General features: G+C 45.7%; 1 protein-coding gene across 1 annotated transcript in view; it reads left to right on the forward strand.

The window, feature by feature from the left end:
* RAD54L (RAD54 like) overlaps window positions 1-19,470 on the forward strand; it is a 25,374-nt gene continuing 5,904 nt past the window's right edge. The window contains exons 1-12 of the mRNA XM_065891574.1: window positions 1-449; window positions 529-615; window positions 1,998-2,117; window positions 6,838-6,898; window positions 7,615-7,750; window positions 8,190-8,259; window positions 8,379-8,667; window positions 8,898-9,022; window positions 14,277-14,427; window positions 17,633-17,759; window positions 18,797-18,871; window positions 19,018-19,148. Coding sequence (XP_065747646.1) covers window positions 447-449; window positions 529-615; window positions 1,998-2,117; window positions 6,838-6,898; window positions 7,615-7,750; window positions 8,190-8,259; window positions 8,379-8,667; window positions 8,898-9,022; window positions 14,277-14,427; window positions 17,633-17,759; window positions 18,797-18,871; window positions 19,018-19,148 — 1,375 coding nt within the window. The 5' untranslated portion in view covers window positions 1-446. The remainder of the gene's footprint in view (window positions 450-528; window positions 616-1,997; window positions 2,118-6,837; window positions 6,899-7,614; window positions 7,751-8,189; window positions 8,260-8,378; window positions 8,668-8,897; window positions 9,023-14,276; window positions 14,428-17,632; window positions 17,760-18,796; window positions 18,872-19,017; window positions 19,149-19,470) is intronic.

The following is a 19,470-nucleotide window of genomic DNA, read 5'->3' on the forward strand; positions in this document are numbered from 1 at the left end:
TCCGGACTCGCCCTCCCCAGGCCTCGAATTTTCACCGCTGTAGCCTCTCTCCTGGCCTGTGATTACCCTTTCCACCCCGCAGCTACCCTCTGCCTTCACGTCCACCTGGGAACATTATCTCGACTCCACTCTGCTCAGTCTGGCAGTCTACCTTGCCTCTTTGCCCCATCCCAGACCTCTACTCATTTCTGCTTGGGTATTTCCTTTTTGGCCTTCTCTTCTGCCTCGGCTGCCTCGGCTAACTGGAGACCGACACTTTCACAGTTTGGGCCCAGACCTCAGCCCCTGGCTGTAATTCCTCCATCCATGCTCCCTCTTTAATTAGCCCATGCTCTCAGTAATGTAGCAGCCCGCTCTTTAACCAGGCTGGTTCTGCGTTCTCAGCTGTTGGGTGCCTTTGACCTTTGGCTGATGGGTACTTGACATTTTATGTTCCTGGGCCCAGAATGGTAAATATGGGCCTAGGGGAGGCTGTGGCTAGCCCTATGGCGGTGTCTAATGGGCTCACTTTTCGTTCTCTCCTTACAGAGGAGGAGCTTAGCTCCCAGTCAGCTGGCCAAGAGAAAACCGGAAGGCGGACCCTGTGATGAGGAAGACTGGCGGCCTGAAGCAGTGGTGAGTCCTCTGCCCTCAAGGGGATAGGGAAGGTGGGGGTGCAGGCTGTTGAGGCAGAAAGGAACCCTAGACCTGGTTTCTGGGGTTACATGGAGTGAACCCCGTCACCTCCAGAAGCCTCTTTCAGTAAACTTCAATGAGTGCTTGCTATGTGTCAGGCATTGAACCACATAAATAAAATCTTTGTTCTCAAGGTGCTCATTAGAAGCTAATATGCCTCAATCTTCCTGGTTAGGAAGGGGCATTCCAAAGCAGAGAGCTGATTGGGTTGGGCTTTTGGCTCCCTTGGGAAAAAAAAGGGGGTTCCCCAACAGCAACTAGCAGCCCGCTCTTTGTCACCTGCCCAATGTCACAGAACAGTAGAGTGTACTGGGCCTACCTTAGAGTCTGAGCTCCCTTGGGCCTAGATTGGAGGGGTAATGCCCCTCCAGTCCCTGCAAATACTCAAGGGCACTATGTTCGACTTTGGACTGGGCTCTGCCTTGGAGGCTTTCTGGGGCTGGCTGTGGGCAGGACCTGTGTAACCAAAATCGGTAGGAAGATGTAGTATGTACTTCAGAGAGCAATCCAAGAAGCAGTGTTTGGCCACTGGAACTTTGGAGGAAGAGATTAGCTAAGGAACTTCTCAAAGGCATTTTTGGGCGGGGTTAGTGAGTGAATAAAAGCCTGTAGAGAGAGCGGAAGTGGCCTGGTGTTTCTGTTTCAGGTATGCCTTAGCTTCAAATACCTTGGCAACCTGGTGCAAGTGGGTTCTTGCCTGATGGCTCAGTGGGGCTTACTCTGTAGTTGTACTGCTGGTGTGCAGGCGGCTCCTCTACCTGTGAGGGAGACACATTGGCTGCCCCTTGCCACTTACATGGGTCTCAGACTTGAACTTGGGGCAGAACTTGGTGCTGTCTGCTACTGGTTGCTTCAGAAAATGCTTTCAGTGCTGGTGTTCTCACTGCTATGGTGTGGCTGGTTGAGAGTGGTCTCAGAGGCCTGGGAGTTGGGAGCAGCTGAACTCTTGCCCTCCATTGGTAAACTCAGGGAGGGAAGCAAAGGGTCACTCAGTATTCCTTGGGGCTTTTAGAGTGAAGATTTGCGGGCAGCATGACTCTGTGCTACTGATGGACTTGCCCTTCACAGGTCCACTTCATTTACTTCTACTAGTGCCCTTCAGATTAGGCAAGTTCTTTAACCTCATTAAGCTCCAGTTTTCTCACCTGTTAAATCAGGATATAAACGTGTATTTTAGGATTACTGTGAAGATGATACACGATAATATTGTACATGTGAAGAGTTTAGCACAGTGCCTGGCACTTAAGCATTTGAAATGTTAGTTGCCATTGTGGTGAACTCTATATCTTCCAGACTTCACCTTCCCCAATTCTCTCTCCTAGACTCCTAAGAAACGGAAATCCAGCAGTGAGACTCAGAGCCAGGAGTGTTTTCTGTCTCCTTTTCGGAAACCTTTGACTCACCTAACGAATCGACCACCGTGTCTGGACAGCAGTCAACATGTAAGCCCTAACTGCAACCTGCCAATGTCTTTGTGTGCCCTGTTTTGTCTAGGGAGGCTCCCTCGGTCCTCACACAGTAGCCAGCAGATGCTTTAGTGGGGGCTTTGGGCCTGCCCACAGCTTCTGGGACCTGGAAAAGGCCTGACCTCTTTCCTTAGAGATTGTGTGCCTGACTTGGAATTCCCCTTGTTCATATTTAGTTGGGCACCAGATCTCAGGTGGCTCAGGTTGCTGAGGACAAGAGGGTGCAGGAGAGTGAAGGCTATGGCAGGGTGTTGAAACCTGTCAGAGAACTGTCTCTGACTCTGCATATGGCTTCTAAGTACCAGAGTCCTACAGCTTTCACGTGTATCCTCTAGTAAAATCAAAGGTAATCATCAAGTGGCAGGTTCTGTGCATTATTTCATGTAACTCTCATTTTTTAAGATGAGGAAGCTGAGTCTCAGAGAAGTTAAGTAATTTGCTCAAAGTTACAGAGTTGTCAGATCTGCCTAGCTCCATCCAAAGCTTTTTCCTCCAAACTCTCTGAGGGACAGAGTGACACCCATCTCCAAAAACCCTTGGATTGTGATAAGAGTGATAAAAGTGTCTTCTGTTATTCCTAACAAACCCCTTTCAGCCACACCTGAATTTGCTAATGAGATGACTTTGTAAAGCACTTAACTTTGGGGCTGGTTGCCAGGGGAACCAAACCACCAAAGGCCAATGTTTAATCGGTCCTACTCTTTACAAACCCAAAAGGTATGGGAGGGTTTGGAGAACTTCCTGGTTGTTGACTTGGTGAGCTGGAAGTCGGGAAGGGGCACACCCGAAACTCCCCTGGGACAGAAGTTTCTGTGCTCACCACCCTTCCAGACCTCCCTCTGTGTGTCTCTTCATCTGGCTATTCATTCATATCTTTTAATATCCTTTGTGATAAATCAGTAATCTAGTAAGTAAACTATCTGAGTTCTGTGAGCCACCTAGCGAATTAATCGAACCCAAGGAGGGGGTTGTGGGAACATTTGATTTATAGCTTGTGGTCAGAAGCACAGGTAACCACCTGGACTTGAGATTTGCATCTGAAGCACTGGGGAAAGCAGTCACGTGGGACTGAACCCTTTTAGGATCTGATGCTTTCTCCTGGAAGATAGTGTTGGAATTAAGTTGTAGGGCACCTACATGGAGCCGAAGATTTGCTTCATGTATGGAAAACTCACACATCTGGTGTCAGAAGAAGTGTAGTATTGAGAGTAGAGGAGACACAGGATCGTGTTTTTACTTTACAGGGACATTTTGAAGGAAAAATGGGAGTATGTTGATGGGAATGTGTAGTGGAGGTTAGTTATCTGTGCATTCAGCAAACACTTAAAAACATTTTCACATAGTATTTGATGAATACAAAAACACATATGTATAATGTATATAAAATATAAAACAAACACTTGTGAACCCACCATCCGGGACTAGAACATCATCAAATTCATAATCCCTTTTCTCATTCCCAGAGGTAGCCACTATCCTGAATTATATTCATCATCCCTTGCTTTTTGTGATAGTTTTACCATATATATATAATTCAGTAAGTAATACATTGTTTAATCGTTTTCTTGAGCTTTAAAAAGTGGTGTGTAGTCCTTCGGGACTGTTTTCATTCCGGATTCATTTTGTTGTCCTATAAAACTATATGACATAAGTGCGGATGTGGTGGGTGTATGCAAACAGGGGGCCTAACAGTCTGTAGGCTGGTGGAGACCCGAATCTGAGGGACATGCTGATTAGGTTGAGTTCTGAAGGATGCGAGGAGTTTGCCAGGTGAAGAGAACAGGAAATTTTCTAGATAGAGGGAACAGCCTGTTTGAAAGCTGTGGAGGAAGGGTCCCCAAAGGCAAAAATGCTTCAGGACCACAAAAGTCAGTGCAGCTCTGGAGATGAAGACTTTAGCCTTAGACACAATCAATTTTAAGTCCTGTAGGATGTCTGGGTTTGCAGATGTGGGTGTGGTACCTAGGAGGGAGTTATGGACTGGAAATAGATTTGGGGTGATTGGCATAGAGTTTGTTTGACCTACAAAGTGTATTGGAGTGTCCATGTGAACGTACAGTTAGAAGAGCTTAGGGCTGAGCCCTGAGGAACACTGACTTTTAAAGGGATTGGGCAGAGGAAGAAGAGTGCACTAGGGCACTGAGCATGAGGTCCCAGAAAGGCAAAATACTGGGAGAGTGGTGTCATGGAAGTCAAAAGCAGAGAATCTTTGAGAGGAAGGAGTGGCCAGCTTTGTCTGGTAAGATAGGGTAGAAACATATCCCTTGGAGTTAAGGTCTTGTAGGCCATTGGTGACCTTGGCCAGAATCACTTCAGAAGAGTGGAAGGGGCAGAAGATAGGAGGAGTGAGAGATAAGGAAGGGGAGACAGACTACTCTTTCTAGAAGTTTGAAGGGGAGGAGATAAGAAGTCAAAGGACATTTTGTTTTTGAGATAGGAGAGAGTTAAGCTTTTTTTTTTTTAACATCTTTATTGGGGTTAAGCATGTTTTAAATGCTGGTGAGAAAGAGCTAGTAGAGAGGGAGAAGTTGAGACAACAGGAGAGATCAGGCACACTTGATAGAGTGACTCTCTGTGGAAGAGGGAGGCTTTGACCTTGCGGGGGAGGAGGGATGTTCTTCTCCCTCTTCTCTCATCAGAAGGAAAGGGTGGTATGAATTTTCAGTAACTAAATAAAGTGAGAGCATGCTTTCTCCTCTGCCTCTGTCAGAGTCTAGTGAGTACTACCAGACCAGATTCTTGGAGGCTGGCCATTGCAAGTCTTGCAGGCGCTGCCCTCAGATGTTTTTGGCCATGGGTCCTCACCTTCTTCCACAGTAGTTGTACAAGCCTACACTTCTACCTGCAGAACTTGTGGCTCCTGGGTTTTACTGAACGTCTTTTTAAATTTGGAGCATAAATTCTTGGCTACTTAGAGCTTCAATACTAGCCTCTTATATTGACAGTCTTGAAAATAATAGTTTCAGAATTAAAAGTAGAATTGACGCCAAGTTAGGAAAGAAATTAGAGTCCATTTCCTTCCTTTTCCTCTCCTTTGACTTAAAGGTAGCTTTTTGTTAGCATGTTCTATATATGAGTTTCTCATCATTGCTATGGTAATTAAACATAGTCAAAAGATTTTATTCAGCTGCAAAGAAACACGCAAATAAAGAATTTGGGCCTTTCTCCAACCCTGGGCTTGTCGTGTTATTTAGTGTGGTGATGAAGTTCAGTTCTCCACGTTCCTTTTCTATCTTCCAATAGATTGCCAAATATATTCATTACATTTTTCCTATTTAAACTACATTGAGTTTCTAGAATTTAATTTATAATCTGTATAGAAGTGAGTCAGAATTAAAAAGGTAAGAATTTCAGGGCAAGACAGGCTTGCTTTTTTCCCTATTAAAATACCTTATTGCTAGAAGGGAGTACTTTTCATTACTTCTTTTTGCACTAATGTATTCCACTAAGACTACCTTTAGGGTTTCTGCTCTTGTTTTGCCTTGCTCTCTTGGGTTCTAGCTCTTATTTTGTTGAGGTTTACAGTCTGTCGTAATTCCCTGAGGGCTCAGGTGCATATAGATCAGAACTTTGATGGGAGTTTTCAGGTAGCTCAGGAGCTGGCACTGCGGACTCCCCTGCCTCCTCCTGCCCCAGCCCCGTAGCCCAGTGCTGATTCCAGGCCGAAGTGATGGCACAGAGACTTCCTGTCACCCTTGTCCCTTGCTTTTTCTTGGTGATTGGCTTCCCCTCTCTCTCATGTCCTCTTTCTCATGTTTTTCCCTCTTTTGTGCCTTCCCATGGCAGGAAGCTGCTGACTCTGGGCTGATCCACATGGCTATACTCAAACAGGTTGGATTAGGAAGCCATATTGCCCAGTAGTTACAAGTAAGGGCCTGGAATCAGGACAGTCCTGCAAATGTCATGGCTGTGTGACTTGGGAAACCACTCAGCCTCAATTTGCTCATCTGTAAAATGGGGATGCCAGTAATATATGGACCTCATAGGACTGTTAATGAGGATTAAATGGTAACATGAATGCGAGGGCTTAGCACCACATCTGGCATACATTGTTAATCATCATTATTGTTGTCACTTTTGCTGTTGTTGTCAACATTATTTTACTAGTACTACCACTCCTTTTACTCCTGCTACCACTACTCTTTGAAGGGCTGTTTAGTTCCCAAGGAGGCTGATGTGAGAGTTGATATGGGAATTGGATGCAGTAGGCAGAACTGATATGACAAAAAAGGAAATGTGCGCTATGCTTGGAAAGGTGTAACCCTGTAGGACAGTGGTTAAATCCAGACATTGGAGTTCTGTTAGTACTGGGATTGGGTGAGTTTGTGGTGCTTTCTTCTTAAGGCGCTGCAGCCTAGGGAATAGTTAGGTGTCCTTACTTGGCATGGTCTTTCATAAGCTAAAGGCTCTGAGCCTTGTGGTTGACCAAGGCTAGGTATTTGCTTTGGTACTCTCTTGTCCCTGGGGATTTGTGGAACCTTATGCAAAGCCTCAAAGGTAAAAGCCATTGTACCAAACCTAATTTAATATGGAGCACATCTCCTTCTGTTCTAGATGCACCTGAATGAAACATAATCAAAATACAATGCTCTGAATGTATTACGATGCTTAAACAGGCATTTTAGACTGCATTTGTAAAAATATTATCCCATAACATCTCCAATCAGTCCTGAATCCCTGTTTCTTCTCTTTTTAGGAAGCATTTATTCGAAGCATTTTGTCAAAGCCTTTCAAAATCCCCATTCCAAATTATCAAGGTAAAAATGGAGACTTTTCTATTTCTTAAATTAGTCACGTGTGAATATGCCTGAATAGATAAAAACCTCTGCTTTTGTAAGTACAGCTTACCTTGGAATTAAAGATGCCAGTCCAGTGGTGACTATGTATGGGGTGACCTTCCCGGGGCCTGCGTAAAGTCTGTGTTTGACAGCTTCGGCAAAGGCTACCAAGACTAACTGCCCCTCATCTTCTTGGTGGGGATATGTCAGTGTTCAGGAAGCTCCTGGTGGGCCAGGGTGGCTGATGGACCCAGGCTATATTCAGTCCAAGTGAGTTCAGTAGCATTTCCTTTATGAGGTTGACTCTGTCAGAGGCATAGGTTCTATAGGGTTTCCCCCTGTCTTATGTAGGGCATAGAATTGTGCTAAAACTGGGGGCTGAGAGGGAGGAGGCGAACTCTCAAGACCTCTCAGTCTTGAAAGGTCCCTTTAGGGTTTCAGACCTTTCCAGGATTGATCTAAGATGAACGAGACTTGGCCCTCCAGAAGTTTGTAGTTGAATGGGAGAAGTCATATGGAGAAAACTCTGATCTGAGGCAGACTGGGGTAATGGTCAGGCATAGGTGCCCAAACTGCTTTTGGAGAGGTTTTTGGGAGAGGGGGTCATATGGAAGCTTAGGAAAGTTTATGTGAAGGATAGGCATTTGAGCTAGGGTGCATTTGAGCATTTGAGGTGACGAATTGTTGGTTTCTAGGTCCTCTGGGCTTTCGGGCATTGGGCCTCAAAAGGGCTGGGGTCCGCCGGGCCCTCCATGACCCTCTGGAAGAAGGTGCCTTGGTTCTGTACGAGCCTCCCTTGCTGAGCGCCCACGACCAGCTGAAGCTTGACAAGTATGTGCACTGGTATTTCTTGAGCAGTTCTGGTCCTATAAGTGCACAAACCTGGAGGGCAGAGAGCATTTTGGTGTGATTTCACCTTGGGACCTGCATGTTTTCAGAGTGCTGTCATGACTACTGTACCATCCAGAGTGAGTAGGTGGGGAAGGAGAGTGCCTGGGGAAGAACATGTGGACATGTCCAGTTGGTGGGGTTTCCTCATCCATTCCTACTGGGCTCACTCAGGGGCACAGGGAAGGTTAAGGTGATGACATAGGGAACCCATCTCCATCTCCTAACTTTCTCACCCTGGAGAGGAATTTGCTATGGTTTGATTGCACCAGGCCAAGGAGGTCCTCTCTTAGGCCTCCTCTGAATCAACAGGACACAACTTTCTGAGGGTGTGACCTTGCCTGTGGCTGAGCTCCATGTTTTCTTTGTTGTGTTTTCTCAGGGAAAAACTCCCTGTCCATGTGGTCGTTGATCCTATTCTCAGTAAGGTCTTGAGGCCTCATCAGAGAGAGGTAAATGGGGGGTGGGGGGGTGAGTTTGGGCTAGGGTAGGGGCTGCACCTGAGGGGCTGTCATCCCTGGGGCAGCAGCAGTGTGGATGCCAAAGTGGGCTGAGTGCTGTTATTCCCCAGGGAGTGAAGTTCCTGTGGGAGTGTGTCACCAGTCGGCGCATCCCTGGTAGCCATGGCTGCATCATGGCTGATGAGATGGGCCTGGGCAAGACGCTGCAATGCATCACATTGATGTGGACGCTTTTGCGCCAGAGTCCAGAGTGCAAGCCAGAAATTGACAAGGCAGTGGTGGTGTCGCCCTCCAGCCTAGTGAAGAACTGGTACAATGAAGTTGGGAAATGGCTTGGAGGGAGGATCCAACCTCTAGCCATCGACGGAGGCTCTAAGGACGAGATAGACCAAAAGCTGGGTAGGAGCCTTAACAAACATGGCCGCACTCCTCCATACAACCTGCTCCTGTCTTAAGTGTATCCTCACTGATGGCCAGGGTTGAGGGCAGGGAGGGGGGGGTGACAGAAAGTAGAATTCCTGTGGAAAGAGTTGAAATAGTTATTTCCAGGCTAAATTAAAGAATCATCAAACTGGCTTTTTCTTTATGATATTCTCAGATTTGTTCCCTTGACACCTTTTTTGTTGTAGAAGGATTTATGAACCAGCGTGGAGCCAGAGTGCCTTCTCCCATCCTCATCATTTCCTATGAGACTTTCCGCCTTCATGTCGGAGTCCTCCGGAGAGGGAGTGTTGGACTGGTCATATGTGATGAGGTACTTGACGCTCAGCTGTCTGGGTGGTAAGAGAAAGTCTGTCGATGTCTTCTCACTGAGAACTGCCATCCAAGGGCTGTGCCAGTTACTGGGGGATGCAGAGGACAGAACATACTGCCTTGGAGGAGGCAAATGGGAGGGAGAGCCCATGGTACCAATTTGCCGAAAGAGGGGTTAAGCAGAGCTTGGAATGCCAAGGAGAGTGAGGTGCTGTGGGCTGATTGGTTTTGTTGCCTCTAGACAGTTTTCCTAGACCAAAGGACTTTGAAGGGTGGGAGGGATTTGGATGGGTAGAGAGACATGGTACAGTGTTTAGGGGAATAGGTTCTAGGGTCAGAGAGATCTTTGTTCAAATCCTGGCTCTGCCACTTATCAGAGTAAGTGGTAAGTTACTTAACCACCCAAGCCTCTTTTTCTGTGTCAATAAAATGGGTGATAATATCTGCCTTATGGGATTATTGTGAGCATTAAATGAAGGAAAACTTTTATCACAGTGCCTCGTATGTCATAAGACCTTGGTACATGTCAGCTCTGGGTGTTTTTTCGTTTTTTGTTGTTGCTGTTTGTTTTTTTTAATAATTCACCTTTAAAAATAATTATTTTAAATTCTGTTTTATTTTTTGGGTGTGCCACATGGCATGTGGGATCTAGTTCCCTGACCAGGGATCGAACCCATGCTCACTGTAGTGGAAGCGCAGAGTCTTAACCACTGGACCGCCAGGGAAGTTTCTTATCTGTCTGTCTATCTATCTATCTCATGCAGGGCCTTTTATTTATTTATTTATATCATTCATTCATTTATTGGCTGCGTAGGATCTTCGTTGCTGTGCGTGGGCTTTCTCTAGCTGTGGTGAGTGGGGGCTACTCTTTGTTGCGGCGCGCAGACTTCTACTTGCGGTGGCTTCTCTTGTTGAGCACAGGCTCTAGGTGTGCGGGCTTCAGTAGTTGCAGCACACGGGCTCAGTAGTTGTGGCTCGCGGGCTCTAGAGCACAGGCTCAGTAGTTGTGGCTCATGGGCTTAGTTGCTCCGTGGCACGTGGGATCTTCCCGGTCCAGGGCTCGAACCTGTGTCCCCTGCATCGGCAGGCAGATTCTTAACCACTGTGCCGCCAGGGAAGTCCCTTAATTTTTTTTTTTATGTACTATGTACTTATTTATTTAATTAATTAATTTTTTTTTGGCTGCGTCGGGTCTTGGTTGCAGCACGCAGGATCTTCATTGAGGCATGTGGGATCTTTCATGTGGCGTGTGGGCTTCTCTCTAATTGTGGCCTGCAGGTTTTCTCTCCTCTAGTTGTGGCATGAAGGTTCCAGAGTGCGTGGGCTATGTAGTTTGCAGCACGCAGGCTCTCTAGTTGAGGTGCGTGAGCTCAGTAGCAGTGGTGTGCGGGCCTATCTGCCCTGCGGCTTTTGGGAACCTAGTTCCCCGACCAAGAATCCAACGCACGTCCCCTGTATTGGAAGGCGGATTCTTTACCACTGGACCACCAAGGCAGTCCCCTCAGCTTTGGTTTTTATTCTAGGCTGAGAGGACTCGTGAACAGAAGCACAGAGTTAGGAAAGTCCAGTGTGGATAGTCCATACACCTTGTGAGTCTGTGTTGACTCTCTGGGACTAAGGAAAATACGTCAGTTGTTACTCTCTGGCCTTTTCCAACACTGTACATGAAGGGTGGTAGGGATCAACTACTTGGAAAGGAGTGAGGGTGGCTGGGAGCTTCCCAGTATAAAGAATTTCCCACGTCTTTAGGGGACTTGACTACCCTGAGCCTGCTGCCATTGTTTACATCTTGGGGAAAGTAAGGTCACTTTGCACACCCCTGGGGCTTTAGTGGAGAGGTGGCTGAAAGACTTGGCCCCATCTGTCAACTGATTGGCAGGCTTGACTGTGCTCTGGGGACTATAGATTACCCTGTATCTGAGGGTTTGGGGAGAGGACAGAGAAGAAAAGCTTACTTTGGGGTACCATGTTTGCTAGTAGTGAGCTGTTTCCCAGTTGAGCTTTTGTCCTTATGAAGAGTCTGGCATGTCTGCCAACTTTTGATACCCTGATGGGCCATTTCTTGGTAGGAGTAAGAGATTTAGCAGATTGAGATGGGGTATGCACGTGGCCACTGTCCAGGACCCTGGCATTTGCTTCATCACCATGGAGGGGGACAGTGCCAGGAGCCTGGTCTAGAAGCCAGGGCATTGGGGAAGGGAAGGGAAGGCAGGCTCTTGAGCCCTTGAGGACTGGGCGGCATCTAGATTTTCTTCTGCTCTACAGTGTTTCGTTTCTTCCTCATTCTCTCCTGTTTTCTGAGCTGACTGGCATGAGGGACCAGGCTGCCTCTTGCCACACTGCAGGGTCCTGGCCCTCCCTTCTGCTCTTCTACCTTTTATTTATTTATGGTTTTTTTCTTTTTTTTCTACCTTTTATTTGTCAGCAGTGTGTTAATTGTCAGAGACCTGAGGAAGCCAAAGTCCTGAAAGATAGTCAGCCTATTCTAGAAGTTTGTCCTGTTTGGATCTGGGAAAGAGAAGGTTCTGCCCCAGGCTTTCATGTTCCCAGCTTCCTCCCAGCTGATGCTTTTCTCTGGAACACAGAAATAATAACATAATAATAGCATAATAACTGTACAGAATCTTGATCCACATTGTAATCTGAGTTAGACAGGGCAAGTCAGAACACTTGGGATCAGCGTTGGCTTTGCCACTTGTAAGCATGACTGCAGATGAGACTGCTCTGAGACTATAGAGTAGATAGCACATGGTCTACCTGAAAGGGACATGATACAGATCAAGAAAGAGGATATAGGGAAGCATTTTGTAAGGTGTATGAACAGGGGAGGGATTGACGTCATCATCATCGTCATCATCTCAGTTTTGGAGATGAGGAGACTGAAACTCAGAGAAGTGCTGGATCCAGGTCTCAGATTTTAAGTCCTGGCTCTTTCTTCTCCCTTAATGCCTTGGTTGTAACCAAAGCTTGGTGTAGGGAGAAGCTTGGCTTGGTTATGGAAGGACTTGTCCCTGTATGCCTCATCTGGACCCATGTATGTTCCTTTACAAGTGCTAGAACACAAAGCAAGTCAGATGCTGGGAAATGCAGTAAAAACAAGAATCTACTCATGGGGCTCATGTTTCAGAGAGACAAGTGGTGGTATTTAATCTTGGTGTCATTTTTTGCTTTTAAAAGGATAAGCTGAGAATTCTGCCAGAACAGAAGTTTAGCAGCAGCTTATAAATAAGAACTCTGACAACTTTTCATCTGGCCAAACATTTGATTTGCTGATATGCCAGCATTTGGGTTTTAAATCTGTGGCCGATGGTGGCAGGAGCCAGGTCTGGAGCCAGGAAGGTCCCATGGGAGCTGGGGTTGGCTTTCCCTTTCACAGAGACCCACAGGGGTAGTGCATCAGTTCAGTTCATTAATTGAGTTATTAAGTACCTGTTTTGTGTCAGGCCCTGGGGATCTCGTGATTGCCAGCCATCAGGGAGCTTCAGTTTAGAGGGATCCAATGCATGCCCATTTCCCCAGGGCCTTTTGGGTAATTTCTTCACAAGTTTCAGGTCTTATTTCCCTCTTCAGCTCAGAAGTGTCAGCCTTTTGTTTCAGGGCTGTTGCTTGGATCCTCCAGTCACTTTTAAGTTTCTTTGTTTAGGATGTCTTTAAAATTTTTTTTTAAAACAGATATAATTGACATACAATGTTTTCATTTTAGGTATACAACATCCAGTCTTTTTTTTTTTAATTAAAATTCTATGGGTGTCTTTCTAATTCTTCAATAGCAATGTTGCTTATTCATTCATTCTTCAGCAAGCATTCGCTGAACAGTGTTCTGTGTGGGGCTCTGTCCCGTGCACTGTTACAAAGGCAAATCTGACATGGTCTCTGCCTTTAAAAGTTCCTGCCTTGGTGAGGAGATAAAGTACAATCGAATGTGATTAGTGTATATAGCAGTAGATGAGAGGCAGAGTAGTATAGTGCCCGGACTTCAGAATCTCACACACCTGAGTTCAAATCTCAGTTCTGCTACTTGATACCAGCATGATTTTGGATAACTGTGCACCTCTCTGAACCTCATTTTCTCTAAAAGGGTATTGTATTTCCTCTCATCTGATCATTATCTGGATTATAGAAGAGAATATAGGTAAAGTGCTTAGTATAGTGCCTGGCACATTAAAAGGATTCAGTGCACAGCTGTTATGTACAGATTGCCGTAAGAGCCAGAGGTGAGAGACCCTAACAGCCTGGGGTCATTGAGGAAGGCTTTGCATAGGAGGTGACATTTGAGGAATTTGCCTGTGGAAGAGAATTGTGGGCAGAGGAATGGCATGGGCAAAGAGACCTAAGGAAATCCAGCATTAGGAGTGGTGAGTTATAGTTTCCTGGACTGTGACAAGCTGTGGAGAGTGTCACAGAAGTCAGCTGGGTCCTTATTGAGAAGTACTAAGCTAACGAGCTTGGGCTTGATCCCACAGATGGGAGAGTCAGTGGAGGGTCTGTGTTTAATTGCACTGTGAAAGGCTGGCTTATTTGTTCATTCTTTCACAGGTGGTTGTGTTTTGCGTGCCCTGCCCAGTGTGGGGCTGAAAGGGACTGGGGGTAGAAAAGGCGCAGGCCTGACCTTGCCCGTGTGATTCTTTGGGAGAGAGGAAAGTTGATAGGGTCCTTTACCATTTTGTTGAAAAAGGCTTAAAAGGGAAGTAACAGGTGTGTATTGGGGTGGGTGATATAGGGATAGGGTAAGAGATGCAAAGAGAGGCAGAGAGAGGCTCTTTCTTTAGATATCTGAGCTGTCTGGATTCTGTGGAAAGAGGAGAGGAGGAGCCTGGACCAAGTCCCCTTAGCACTGATAGCTTGGAGACTAATACAGAAGGCATCTGGCTCAGGAGGTTATAGGATGGTTGGGCTAGTGCAGGGGGAGGATTCCCTGAAAGCACAGGTCTCTAACATGTCTGAATGATCTCTGAAGAGGATAGGCAGGCTGCTATGGCTCTGGAGGTTGGGGCAGGGAAGAGGAGGGGAAGAAATAGAGAATCCATGCTTTATGGATATAGCATTGGTCTAGAAGCTGAAGGTCTGTCTCTTGAGCCTGGCATTTCTCCCCAAGAGAGTGGGTAAACTCTCGCTTTTGCTGCCCCCTGCCCAGTTCCCAAGGCCTCAGGACCTGTAATGCTCATGATTCCTCTTTGCCTGTCTATACAAGATTTTGCTACTATTAGGGAGGCCACATTGTGCCCGTGCCTAAGTGAGAATTAATTTCCTTTCAGGGACACAGGCTCAAGAACTCTGAGAATCAGACTTACCAGGCCCTGGACAGCTTGAACACCAGCCGACGGGTCCTCATCTCTGGGACTCCCATCCAGAATGATCTCCTTGAGTATTTCAGCTTGGTACATTTTGTTAATTCGGGAATCCTGGGTAAGAATCTTGGCCTTGTCTGCTATACTGGAGAGGAGCCTTGCCTTAGCCTTGGGATTGTAACGCTAGCTGAGGAGAGAGAGGAGAGACCACTAGTTATATGTGGGTCACTAGGCACTCTCCTAGGAAGACTTCTCATGTCAAGGAGTAGCAAAGCCATTGGGAGACCTTGGCTCTGCTGAGCTACTCATCAAGGCCCACTCTGGTCTTTTTTTTCACTGCAGAGGTCGCAGGGGCTACGCAGGGCATTGTCTCTATGAGCTGGGGATGGAACTACTATCCCCAGGCATTTTTGCTCATCACATCCTAGCTACCTCACAAGAGCTTTCGCCTCAGAGCAGACTCTGTATTGGGCAGTTTGGTTTTTAACCATTTTTTAGTGTGCAACTTAGTGTCATTAAGTACGTTCACATTGTTGTGCAACCATCACCACCAACCATCTCCAGAACTTTTTCATCTTGCAAAAGTGAAACTCTACCCATTAAGCAGCAGCTCCCCATTTCCCACTCCCCAGCCCCTGGCAACCATAGCTTGGGCAGTTCTTGCACATAGATATCTGTGGAAGGGTTTATTAGTGCCCATTTTTGAACTTTAAAGAATCATATAGCATATTTTCCTTTGCATCTGGATTCTTTTGTTCAATATTATGTGTATGAGATTCACCCATGTTGTTGCCTATAGCAGTAGTTTTTCACTTTAGTATACTATTCCATTTTATGAATATACCAGAATTTATTAGTTCTACTGTTGATAGACAATTGAATTGTTTCCAGTTTTTTATTATTTTGAATAATGATCCTGTGAACATTCTTGTACTTTTTTTTTTTTTTTTTTTTTGCGGTATGCGGGCCTCTCACTGTTGTGGCCTCTCCCGTTGCGGAGCACAGGCTCCGGACGCGCAGGCTCAGCGGCCATGGCTCACGGGCCTAGCTGCTCTGCGGCATGTGGGATCTTCCTAGACTGGGGCATGAACCCGCGTCCCCTGCATCGGCAGGCAGACTCTCAACCACTGCGCCACCAGGGAAGCCCTTGTACGTTTTTTTTACCTGAGCATAGTATGCGTTCCTCTGTCGTAAGAGTGGAATTGCTGGGTCATATGTTATGCGTGTGTTTAACCCTAGTAGATACTCCAGTTTTCCAGAGTGATTGTACCGGCAGTATATGAAAATTCCAGTATCTCTATATCAGGGGCCAGCAAATTTTTTCTTAAAAGGGTAGATAGCCAAAAAAAAGGCTAGATAGTTATTTTAGGCTCGTAGGCCATACTGTCTCTGTCACAGCTACTCAGCTCTGCTATTGCACTATGAAAGCAGCCATAAAATGTAAATGAATGAGCATGGATGTGTTCTAATAAAACTATTTATAGAAACAGGTGGCTGGCCCATGGCTATAGTATGCTGGCCTCTGTTTTATAGCATCACCAATATTTATCTTTAGAACACATTTTTTAAAAAGTTTTTGTCATTCTGGGTGGGTGTTTAGTGATATTTCATTGCATTTATTTAATGTTGAATAAAACTCAAACATCTTTGGGCCTTCCCTGGTGGTCCAGTGTTTAAGACTCTGCGCTCCCAGTGAGTGCAGGGGACCTGGGTTCGATCCCTGGTCAGGGAACTAGATCCCACACGTGTGCAGCAGCAAAGAGTCCACGTGCCGCAACTAAAGATCCTGCACGTGGCAACGAAGATCCTGCATGCCACAGCTAAGATCCGGCGCAGCCAAGTAAATAAATAATGTTTAAAAAAAAAAGTTGAACACCTTTTAATATGTTCATTGGCCATTTGGAGATCCTCTTTTGTGAGGTACCTGACCTTTTAAATTCCTGGCCAAAACAAAACCCTATACTCATTAAACAGTTGCTCCCTATCCTCACTTACCCCCAACCCCTATCAACTACCAGTCTGCTTTCTGTCTCTGTGGACTTGCCTATTGTGAATATTTTCTATAAATGGAATCATATAATATGGGACCTTTTGTATTTGGCTTCTTATACTTAGCATAATGTTTTGAAGGTTCATCCATATTGTAGCATATATCAGTACAGATCTTCCTCAACTTATGATGGGGTTCTATGCCGCTAAACCCATTGTAAGTTGAAAATATTTTAAGTCAAAAATGCATTTAAGGGACTTCCCTGGTGTTCCAGTGGTTAAGACTCCACGCTTCTACTGCAGGGGTGCAGGTTTGATCCCTTGTCGGGGAACTGAGATCCTGCATGCCATGTGGCAGGGCATCCCAACCAAAAAAAAATCATAAAATATAAAGTGGTATGAGGCATATAAAATAATTATACACCTTGAAGGAAAAAAAGCATTTAATGTCAAACATCATAACTTAGCCTAGCCTAACTGAAATGTGCTCAGAACACTTAAATTAGCCTACAGTGGGTAAAAGCATTTCACACAAATCCTATTTTATAATAAAGTGCTGAATATCTCATGTAATTTATAGAATACTGTACTGTAAGTGAAAAACAGAATAATTGTATGGGCATAGAATGGTTATAAGTATATCGGTTGTTAACCCTCATGATCACGTGGCTGACTGGAAGCTGTGGCTCACTTTTGCTGCCCAATATCAAGAGAGAGTATGGTATTTCATAATGCTAGCCTGGGAAAAGATCAAAATTAAAAATTTGAAGTATAGTTTCTACTGAATGCATATTGCTTCCACACAATCATAAAGTCGAAAATTCATAAGTCAAACCATCATAATAAGTTGAGGACTGTTTTTTGTTTGTTTTTATTTTGTTGTTTTGGTCACGCTGCATGGCATGTGGGATTTTAGTTCCCCAACCTGTGCCCTCTGCAGTGGAAGCGTGGAGTCTTAACCACTGGACCACCAGGGAAGTCCCAGTTGAGGACTGTCTTGTACTTCATTGTATATGCTACTTCATCTCTTATAAGCAGTATATAGGTGGGCTGTTAAAAAAAATTCCAGTTTGACAATTGGATTATTTGGTCCATTTACATTTAATGTAATTAGTTATATATTTGGGTTTTGATCTACTTGCTATCTTATTATTTGGCCTTTCAAGTCTTTGCTGCTTTGGTAGCTCTCTGATCCATTCAAACAGAAATTGCCTATAATTTGTTCAGCTTTGTTCTCAATAAAAGGTTGGTCTGTGACAAAGTAGTCTGCTGTTACTAGCAGTGGGAAAGTCATTACTTTTCTGTATTCCTTAATGCCTTTTCTCCTTGTTTAGGAACTGCCCAGGAGTTCAAGAAGCATTTTGAATTGCCAATTTTGAAGGGTCGAGATGCAGCTGCCAGTGAGGAAGATAGGCATCTAGGAGAGGAGCGACTGCGGGAGCTCATCAGCATTGTGAATAGGTAATGGGGTGTGGGCTAGACAGTAGTACCTCCCTTTGGGTCCCCCCCACATTAGGTCATCAGAATTGCCTCCTTAGCCATCCAAAGCCAATCCTTTGTGGCCTTGGCCTTGAGGTTTGGGATTCTCCTAAGAGAGTGGGATTGTGCCCTGACAGTAGTCACTGAATAAATGAAGGGGTCTTGCAGGCTGATTCCCTGCTTTCTCCCTGACCTTGGGCCCTGTGGTCTGGTTTGGTGCCGCTTAGCATCCTGCTGAGGAAGCTTTTTTCTGTTGCTAGACTTCCTGAGCAGAATATCCCTTGGAGCATTGTTAGTACTTCAGAAGTTTCCTCTCAGTCAGTCTCACCCCTAAAGCACCAGGCGTCCCTTCCCACGTCCCATAGCTTTCTGTGACAGGTAGTAGATCTGAAGGATGGGTATGGCTCCCAGGCTGACAAGGCTCTCTCCAGGGGGGCCACATAGCTCAAGGGGCAGGTACATTCTGGAGTCCTCTGTTGTAGTTATGTGTACTTGATGATTTGCTTCCTGAAGAGTCTTGCTTTTGCCAACAGGCACCTCACTCTCAGGTTAAGATGGCAGGAAGGAGAGTCAGTGTGCTCTTAGGAGCTGCTGCTTAGGTGCCTGATCCTGTCCTTCCTGGTCTGCCAGGTAGTATGGGCATACTTTCATTGAACCTTGGGCCGTGTGGCAGCAGGCATTTGAGCAAATGCAAGCAGAAACTCCCATTAGGGCTCAGTGGTTTACAGCTTACTTCCCCTGTCAGAGGACCAGGCTTAGTAGACCTCTGCCTTCTCTTGAAAGGCAGCTGACCTTTTGAAGGCAAAGAGAGAGTTGTCTGTCTGAGCTAGACTGTTTGAAAGGGTCTCTGTTCCTGTGACTGAGACCCTGGTATAGATACCTTTGCCATAGGGCTGATGGGTTTCTGACATTTGATACTACAAAAGAAAATCAGTCTTGGTCCTTTGGGTGGTAGCTTTTATTCTGGTATTAGCGTGGCAGTTTTATCAGCCCCTTGTCTTTTTATCTTGTTCTCCCAGGTGCCTGATACGGAGGACATCTGATATCCTTTCTAAATATCTGCCTGTGAAGATCGAGCAGGTGGTTTGTTGTAGGTACTAAACTCAACTGAGGGGTGTGGAGTGAGTGGGTAAAAGCTCAGTCCCTGAGGTATGGCTGGGCTCTCAGTGTGTCCTTAGAGGGCAGAAGTGTGGCCTAGCATTTCCTGCTGACCCAGCTCCTTTTTTTTTTTCTTTTTCAGGCTGACACCCCTTCAGACTGAATTATACAAGAGGTTTTTGAGACAGGCCAAGCCAGCAGAAGAGTTGTGTGAGGGCAAGATGAGTGTGTCTTCTCTTTCTTCCATCACTTCACTAAAGAAACTATGTAATCGTGAGTTGGATCCGTGCGCCGGGGTCCTCTGTGAGAGTGAGCAAGGAAGGTAGTTCAACCACCTTCACTAAAACTTGTCCATAGTCCTCATAGAGGCCACATGTAATTCTATGCCTCCACAAGGCATGAGCTCATGTATTGTGTACTCTAAAGCAGACCTTTTGCTTTGGAAAATTTAGCTTATCCTTTGCCTAACCCATGCTTGATGCTTGGAATATATAGGACTGTGCGTGAGAGTGTGTGCACACACACACATGCATATAAAATATTGGACGGGGAAAAATAACAAACTTTTCCCTGTCTGGTATAGCTCGCCTCTTGT

This window comes from Phocoena phocoena, chromosome 1 (assembly GCF_963924675.1).
Source record: "Phocoena phocoena chromosome 1, mPhoPho1.1, whole genome shotgun sequence".
Classification (NCBI taxonomy): Eukaryota; Metazoa; Chordata; class Mammalia; order Artiodactyla; family Phocoenidae; genus Phocoena; species Phocoena phocoena.